The sequence below is a fragment of the Quercus suber genome, unplaced genomic scaffold, assembly GCF_002906115.3.
Source record: "Quercus suber isolate HL8 unplaced genomic scaffold, Cork oak 2.0 scaffold_544, whole genome shotgun sequence".
NCBI lineage: Eukaryota > Viridiplantae > Streptophyta > Magnoliopsida > Fagales > Fagaceae > Quercus > Quercus suber.
In genome coordinates this window covers 476,808-486,277 of record NW_027069992.1, presented here as the reverse complement: position 1 = coordinate 486,277, position 9,470 = coordinate 476,808, and the positions used below count along the sequence as shown (strand labels likewise).

The 9,470-nt window shown below is 33.0% G+C and overlaps 1 protein-coding gene and 1 pseudogene across 1 annotated transcript; one reads left to right on the top strand and one right to left on the bottom strand.

Annotated features, from left to right (window-relative positions):
* The first annotated feature begins 683 nt into the window (after positions 1-683).
* LOC136063583 (peroxidase 3-like) lies at positions 684-3,443 on the top strand. Its single transcript, XM_065764199.1, has 4 exons — positions 684-893; positions 1,053-1,244; positions 2,666-2,828; positions 2,926-3,443. The coding sequence occupies exons 1-4, from the start codon at positions 684-686 to the stop codon at positions 3,339-3,341; spliced, it is 981 nt and encodes a 326-aa protein (XP_065620271.1). The 3' UTR covers positions 3,342-3,443.
* Positions 3,444-4,474: 1,031 nt separating this feature from the next.
* LOC136063584 (ATP synthase subunit 9, mitochondrial-like) lies at positions 4,475-4,716 on the bottom strand (annotated as a pseudogene).
* Positions 4,717-9,470: the final 4,754 nt, after the last annotated feature.

The window sequence follows — 9,470 nt, the reverse complement described above, 5'->3', positions numbered from 1 at the left end:
TTTTTTTTTTTTTTTTTTTTCTGTAAACTAATGAGCATTTTTTTTGTTTTGGTGTAATGTATAATCTATATGAGAAGATATTGAATGTAATAAACTGTAATTGAGATGAACAATCTCATGCACTTATTCCAATTCAATTTAAGAGATACTATTTAACCAATTTATTATTTTATTTGCTGTTATATTCAGTAAAATTTCACTGACAATAATTGTAAATTGATTTTGTATTTTGTAGTATCAAATAGTGATCTTCAAAATTATATGTAAGTATGTAACAGCAATGTAGTGAGAAATTTGGCGTAAATAAAATTTGTAAAAAAAAGTTATTTTAATACCTTCAAATATCTTGGTCAAATTATATCTTATATGTTTAATAACTTAAATTAACATCAATAATATTACTACAATTTATCTTTTCCGTGTTTACACACGAGGTACACACTAATTGTATATAAAGTATGATAAAGTTTTGCTAGAGCACGTGTTGGTTCGCTAGGTGAATCGACTTTGATCAACTTGCTTCTTATCTATAGGCTGTGCGCCACAGGCCCTGTAGGTAAAGGTTATAAATATCCCCCTTAACACCTTTTGGTTTCCAAATTATAAGTACATTGTTGCTTCCTGTCCTCTAAAGAAGTTCTTTTGACATACATCGTTTCCAAATATAGTACTCAGACTTGAAAATGGGGGGGATAAGATGTTTTGGGATGGCAATCTTAGTTCTTTTAAGATTTCTAGGCTCAACACAAGCTCAACTGCAGTTGGGTTTTTACTCTAAGAACTGCCCAAGAGCTGAGAAGATTATTCAAGACTTTGTTAACCAGCACATCCACAATGCTCCATCATTGGCAGCTGCCCTCATAAGAATGCACTTCCATGACTGCTTTGTCAGGGTTTGTGTCAACTCTTTTATCTTCTCACATGAACTTTTTTCCACACTGCTTTTCTTAGCTTATTCTTCATGAGTGTTTTACTATATATGAATGAAAAGATATTGCCTCTTTTGGTTGTAGTTACTAACAGAGAAGTTCGTGTTTTTGCCTCTTATTCAGGGGTGTGATGCATCTTTGCTTCTGAACTCAACCTCAAATAACCAAGCGGAAAAGGATGCTAATCCAAATCTGACTGTCAGAGGTTTTGACTTCATTGACAGAGTGAAGAGCCTAGTTGAAGCTGACTGTCCTGGCATAGTGTCTTGTGCAGATATCATTGCTTTGGTTGCAAGAGATTCTATTGTAGCCACGGTGAGAACTCAAAACAATTTTATTCTAGCTCTATCCTGCATGTATACATAACTTTTTCACTACAAATTTTATAATTTCTGTTGATCAACTCAGCTATGTCTACTGTGTACTACTCACAGTTGACCAACTCCACAATTATAAAATTTATAGAATTAAAAAAAAAAAAAAAATTGTGTCTTTAGCCAAGGGTGGCACGCGAGAGCCCATATATATATATATATATATATATAAAACACACAATATCTAAAGGGTAATAAACAATTTTGCTCTGATACGTGTCACGCAACCATGTTTGAGTATCGATTTGCCACGTTGCATATATCAGAGCAACCATATTTCATATAAGTACAAAATATATTTTCGTCCTTTTACAACTACCTTAAAGTTTAATGGGTCCCACTTCAACCTCATATTTTGTGCTTTGACACGCTTTCACTGCTTCAACGGTTTACCTTTCTCCGCCCAATGCAAAGATAAATAATGTTATCTTATCTGCACCCATTTTTTTACCACAAATTTCATAAAAGTTGGCAAAATCTTTTTTACATCTATTGAGTTGTTAAGTTGATATTAATCTTATTTGGAGCAATCACTCAATCATTTTATCGTTTATTATTTACAACTTGTCAATAAAGTGATTGTAAAAGATTTTGTGAAAAAAACTATTAGATTTATTATTTTTTAAACATACACATGTAGTCAATTGTGATATGTACTTGTGAAAAAAAATTTCACAAGATATATACTTGATATCCTTGGTGTTTACAATAATGATCTTCATATGATTGAATAATTACCTTCGGGGCTTTTTCTGTATAAAATAAAAAGATATATTTTGAAAAAAAAAAAAAAACTTTTGTTTTCTATATTTTAATACTATGAAATATATTTATTTCGTTATTAATATTGATTAATATTTTTTAGATTAATGTTAGTTTCAATCTTGGTTTCCTTAAACTGAAATCATGGCTCTAACACCCTTGAGATTTTACAAGATAACACTCTCTAAATGTTTCATGAAATGACACTTTCCTCTTGAGGTCTGCATAAATGTAACATTTAAGTTTCCATTGAAAAAATATATTTAAAAAACAATCATATTAATTTATAAATGCCTTAGGAAAGGACTGTCATTCATCCACAAATATTAAAGGTGGAGAGTTATTTCATCCATAATTTGGATAAGAATCTTTCATAAAAATGGAATATATTGCAAGTAAAATCACAATTTGAGAGAATATGAACTTAGTTGTTGCATTTATACAAAACTCGAGAGTGCCATTCTTCCACAAATCCAAAGAAATAAAAGTGCCGTTTTGATAAAGAATGATGGTATTTTAAAAAAATAAAACCATAATCCTTCTTTTTATGAGTAAGGGAATGGACCATTTTTACTAGTTTCTATGTTATGTTTTGGACAGGGAGGTCCATTTTGGAGAGTCCCAACTGGTCGAACAGATGGGACAATCTCTAATGGGTCAGAAGCCTTGAGCAACTTGCCACCTCCAACTGGAAACTTCTCCACTCTCCAGAGACTATTTTCCAACCAGGGTCTTGACTTAACTGACCTGGTCTTGCTCTCAGGTAAGCTAAGCATTGTAATTTCCTAGCACTTGTTTCTATCATATACTAAATTAATCTATATTGATACTAATACATTATATTAATCAATTTTTTTCAGGTGCTCACACCGTTGGTGTGTCTCATTGTTCGTCATTTTCAGCCCGCCTGTATAATTTCACTGGTGTGTGTGATCAGGACCCAGCTCTAGACCCTGAATATGCTGCCAATCTCAAGGCAAAAAAGTGTACAAATCCTAATGATAATACCACAATAGTTGAGATGGACCCTGGAAGTCGCAAAACATTTGACCGTAGCTACTACTCACATCTACTTAAAAGACGAGGTCTGTTCGAATCCGATGCTGCTTTAACTACGAACCCCACAACTAAGACTTTCGTCACCCAACTAGTTCAAGGACCAATTCAAACTTTCTATGATGAATTTGCCAAGTCCATGGAGAAAATGGGTCGTATCAATGTTAAGACCGGGTCAACCGGTGAGATTAGAAAGCAATGTGCAGTAGTGAATAGCTAGAATCTTTTTTCTTTTTTTTTTTTCCTTTCTTTCTTGAATTTGGTGGATTAAATTTCATGAATAAGTGTGCTTCACGGTAGTCTTCCTTTCTTTACGTTCTTGTAAGAAAACCAAATAAAAGTGAGAAAAGCTGTAATGGACATTTATGATAGATGGAGCTCCTTCTCTAAAATCTCGAATTGAACCAGTATTCTTGTGTCATTCTCGTTTCATTTTAGAACTGCTTCTTTGAAACTGGCTCTATTCTATTCTCAAGCACTCTGCAAACGCTTCTTTTTCTTATTTTTGGCTGTTGTGGATTAATTGTTTATGAGGACTATATAGATTATAGAGTAAATGTTGGGTTATAATTTGAAAAATGCTACATAATAATACCAGCAAAAGCTCTTACTTCTTGCAAAACATGTACCAACTAATAAAGCACACACCAAAGTCGTGGCCATGCAAATTTTGTATAATTCAAAACAAGTTTGTGTGTGTGTGTGTGTGTGTGTGTGTGTGTGATGCCAAAACTTGCTAACATCGTTTTCACTTCATTTACTACATCGATGTCCTACACAAGATATTATAGGAAACAATCATAATCATAAACCAGAAAGACGTTGACTAGTAATGCCGGTACGCTAACAGCGTGTGATTTTAAACGACAGCAATCTCATTCAAGCCTGAAGGCAACTACTAACAACTAGTCTCTGTAGGCAATAGCACGCCATGTGTTCTAACGGCAAGTCAGTATTTCACCAGCTTGTCATTGATGGCAGAACTGGGTTTTTCTTTTTCTTTTTCATTTTTTTCTTTTTTTAAGAAGAAAATTTAGGAAATCAATTAATTGGATGACACGTACTTTGTTACACACTTTGTATTATTACAATGAACATATTTGTTAACTTGTTTAATTACATTCACAGCCGGCTCTACCATATAAGCAAGAGAGGTCCTTGCCTAAAGCCTCAAGTGAAAAAAGCCCCCTAATTATAACCAATAGATTTATTTCTCTCATTGTAATAGTATTAATTAAACTCAAATATTAATTAACAAATAAAATAAACAACATCGTACCCAAGCCCACCTGCATTAATTTTATTATGTGAAAGAAGTGCTTATTTTATGAAAGTTCAACCTTCTTTCTTCAATTAGAATATGGATGAAATCAAAAAGGCCATCATTGAGGCAAACGATGCAATAGCATTCAGTTAGAGCAATGCCCAAAATGGCATAACCAAATAATTGCTTAGCCAATGATGAATTTTGCGCCACGGAATGGATCAAAGAACTGAACAAGTTTCCAATACCAACAACAGCTTACTTTAGCAACTCCGACACCCATTGATTTTGCACATTCTAATATCTTGGGTTGAGAATTCTTGTCACGCTTTTTTATTCACAATTTTTTGTTATGGATTTTCGTTGATTTTTCCCCCTCGTTCCTTTTATGTTGGGCATCTGCCTTAACCCCCACCCCTAAAGTGGTAAAGAAAGGCTCTTTGGGGTCTAGAAATTTCTTTCTATCTGAAAGTACAAACAAATAAGAATGGACGGTGCTTTCATTGGATTGATAGAAGTGTCTAACTAGAAAAAGATCTCTCTATTACTTTGAGAAGAAAATCGTTGGTTTGACCGACGAACTACGTGGGAAAATGGATCTTCTTTCTTTGATTTTTTTTTTTTTTTTTTTTGAGAAACATTCTTTCTTTGATTTTCAGCAAGCATTTTTGGAAAGTAACAATTCTATTCAGTTCGATTTTGGAAAACTTGCAGGTCGTGGATTAGTGCGTTTTATTTTTTTTATCAAAAGAGAAATTCTACTTTCACAACATTTTTCATAATACTTTCATAATAAATTCCAAGTAGTAGGTTGTTACTGGCTGTTATTGATGGTTAAAAAGTAATTTCAATAGCGGATTCAAATTAGGACTAGTAACATAACACCTAAGATTTGTCGTGAAAATATTGTGAATATAATACTTCTTAAAAAAAGAACAATACAAAAAAAAAAAATTCACAACATTTTTCACAATAGTTGAGTTGGTAAACTTTTACTAATTCTCATCTAGGTTTAACACTAACAATAGTTTTTTAACTACCACTATTAATCTACCACATCAACAAGTGTGAAAAGTTTTGTCAAATTTTTTTTTTATTGACTTTTTCAAAAAAAAAGTTTCTAGGTAGTTCATGTTAATTAGTAATTTTACATCTAAAATAAGATAATAAAATTTAAGCAGAATTTTTTTTTCAAAGTAACTTTTAAATATATAGAAGGCCTTAGTTCATTTTTCATCTTCGGCCCCTAAATGCATCAAGTCACCCCTGTTACATCACTTACAAATTATAGTAAAATGTGGGATAAAATTGGTAAATACCCTTATTTTAAAACTATGTAGAAAAATTACCCTATTTTGAAACTATCTAGCAAAATATTCTTATTTTTAGAATTTGAGAATATTGAGTTTTACACCGAACTCGAATTTATTAAAATCGAGTTTTAAAATAAGGATATTTTGCTAAATAATTTTAAAAAATGAGATGTTTCGATACTTGGTTTTAAAATTAAGTGTATTTACCCGCCTCTCCCTATTTGACAGATGCAATCTAAATCAAATGGTTGGGCAGTAATGGTCAGGGCAACTACTTTATTGGCCAAGAAGTAGTGATCTTTGTGGGGATGGATGTTTATTTAATTTGCACTTTGAACCGTGTGGGCCTTGTGGGGGTTCTTTTCTATTCTGGACAGCTAAGGCTCGCTTGGAAGAAAGGAATGGAATTGAATGAAAATGAATGAAAAGAATCATTTTAGAATATTCTTCCATTCCTTGTTTTGGAGTTTTAATGGAAGGAATGGAAAATCTATTCCCTTATTTGGGAGTTTAAGTGAGAAGGAATGGAATGAGTAGGAGGGAACACCCTCCTACTCATTCCTCTCTATTCCTTTAAAATCTCAAATTTTCATTCCCCTTGAAATTGGGAGGAATGGGAGGGAATAAAATTAGATTTAATGATTTTTTTACTAAAACTCCCAAAATACCCCTATATATTCAACTCTTTATTTTAAAATAGGGGTCTAATAGTAATATTATCATAAAATGATTCCATTCCATTCCCTCCATGCTGCTCTCAAATAAGATTACTTGCATTCCATTCATTTTCATTCATTTCCATTCCTTTATTTTAAAATATCCAATCAAGGTTACTTAATTCCATTCCATTCCACTCTTTTCCCTTAAGCTCCGCTTGGGAGGAGGGAATGGAATGGAATGGAATTGAATAAAAAAGAATAATTTTAGAATATTCTTCCCTTCTCTTATTTGGAAGTTTTAATGAAGGGAATAGAAAGTTCATTCCCTTGTTTAAGAGTTTAACTGGGAGGGAATGGAATGGGTAGGAGGATGAGGCGGATTTTGCTTAAAATAATAGTGGAATTTGTTTTTCTTGAATGTGAGTAACATTAATATAATTGAGGGAAAAAAAATCAAGGTCTAACTGGCTATGGCCCCTTGGAATATTTTTTAAAAAATAATATATTAATATATACGATTTAAAAATGTTGGGACAACAATTAATAGCTAGTCCCCAAAGAATCCAAAAAAATAAATTTGCCAACTAACCCAAATTTTGTCTAGTGACCCTTTCACCATCCCCCCCCCCCCCCCACAACAACCCCCAAAAAATACTAGCAAAACAAAACAAAAATTTTATCACAAAATAAAAATAAAAATCTCATCAACCCAGAAAATGCAAATGACTTAGAGTTATGATTGTTTGTTTCACATAATTTTTTTTTTTTAAATATTATTAAAATAGAAGGGAAGTTTGACTCTTTAGGATTTAGATGCTACCATATTGTCTAGTTGTGCTTAAAAGATTGTTTAGGTATTTCTTTATTTGTTTTCATCACCCACCGCACATGGTGCGATGGTCACTCCACAAGTACAAATGCATGTGGGGTGGGGGGTAAGGGCTGGGGTTCAAGTCTCCAGGAGGGAGCTTCACACACATATACACTTAGATTAGGCTAGAGTAGAATTCTATCTTGTATAAAAAAATAATAAAATAAATAAAATAAAATTGGGAATCATAAATGGTTAGATTATTTTTAGCTCAACCAACTAAGCATCGTTAATTATTAGACCCCCCAACAACCCCCAAAAAAATACTAGCAAAACAAAACAAAAATTGTATCACAAAATAAAAATAAAATCTCATCAACCCATGAAAATGCAAGTGACTTATGAGTTATGATTGTTTGTTTCACATGACAATTTTTTTTAAAAAATATTATTTAAAATTAGAAGAGATCTTTAGGATTTGGATGCTACCATATTGTCTAGTTGTGCTTAAAAGATTGTTTAGGTATTCTTTATTTGTTTTCATCAACAACATGACTTTTCAATTGAGAATCATAAATGGTTAGGTTATTTTTAGCTCAACCAATTAAGCATCGTTAATTATTAGATTACTTTTAGCTTAACTTTGAGTCCTCAATAGTCATATGAATCTTTTTTTAGACCGATTTTCTCTAAAACCCTCCAAACACTTAATGCAAAAAAATGTGTCAGTTAAACTACAAAACTCTTCGCAAAGTCATATAAATCTTTTAAAGTCAATTATTTTTCTATTAGTAATTAAATCAAGAATATTTTGCCAACTAAGGCTAACTTATGTCATCGACGAGTCCTTGATGATCCAGTATGTGAGGCTTGTGGAATGGGAGCAGAAACTTGTGGTCATCTTTTTTAGGGTTGTGACCAAGCTTGTGAGGTTTGGAATAGCACGGGCATTCCTTTTGATACACAAGAATTGGCTTTCCCAGAGTTTGTGGACTTTATTTGGCACCTGATATTTGTGGTTCGTGTGGGATAGGAGTGCTAGAGTTGGTGGCCATAGTGGCATGGTGCATGTGGTTTAACAGGAATGAGGTTCGGTTGGGAAAGCCAAGGCAACAGGGTTTGGCAATTTTGTAGCGAGCTCATTTCCTTCTGGATGAAGTTTAGTATAAAGTTAATAATAGAAGGAAACAACATTGAGTTTCATTTTGAATAATTACATATAATGAGTTGAGATGTATCAAGAAACCCATTTTTTATGATTTTTTTATGATATTTTGTTAATATTGAATATAGGCTAATTTATTTTTCATGTATTTATTTATTTTTAAATTTTAAGATATTTTTAAATTCCTGAATGGGTAATATTTTTTAACAAGTTTTGGATCCTTAAAGATAAATTTTGGTTTTATTTTTATTTTTATACTAGGCCCAAGTCGAAGACATATCTGGGCTTAAGCTGATTTAAAAGCCTTAAACTTCATATGAACTCTACTTTTCTTTTCATCTGTTTCTTTGGTCCATGGTCATTTTCAGGTTAGGCTGCACAATAATTGGGCCTCCTGGCTATCCACTGAACTAGTTCAATCATTAATAGGCTCCAGGAGAAAATTTGGGAGACGAGACTTGCTAGCGTCTATAAGGGGTTGTTTGGATTTCAAGTATTCCATCACTCATCACTGAGTTTTCATCACCCATAACCCAAAATACCATGGACCCCACCACAAGGTGCTTGTTTGGCTTTGCTTACTCAATGATGTTTCCTTCACTCAATTCTCTAATTTTTGAGTGATGAGATATCAAAATTGAAAACACAATTTGGGAGTTTCTGAAAACAAAGAATAGAGTGAGATGGCATTTTCTATAATTTTTAGCAACGAATGGGACCCACTGTTCAGTGTCTTGTCTAATCACCAGCTCTCTTTCTTCTTTTCTTTTCTTTTTTTTTTTTTTCTTTCTTTCTTTCTTCTTCTCTTCATATCTGCTTCTCTGTTTCTTCTTTTCTTTCTTTTTTCTTTCTTTCTTCTTCTCTTCATGCCTACTACTCTCTTTCTTCTTTTCTTTCTTTCTTCTCTCTTTCAGTGTTTAGCTTTTACTCCCAACGGCTCTCTTTCATACTAGACCAAACCCATTTGCACAGCCCATCATATCCCATCTTTCTTCTTTTCCTCATCACAGCCCCATCTTTAAAGTAAACCCTTCAGCCTAGCCACGTCCAGTGACACATCTGATCTGATCCAACCCGCGGCAACCCCATCTTAGACCAGAGAAGGACGATGGTGACACAGAACCCGCAAACCACCTA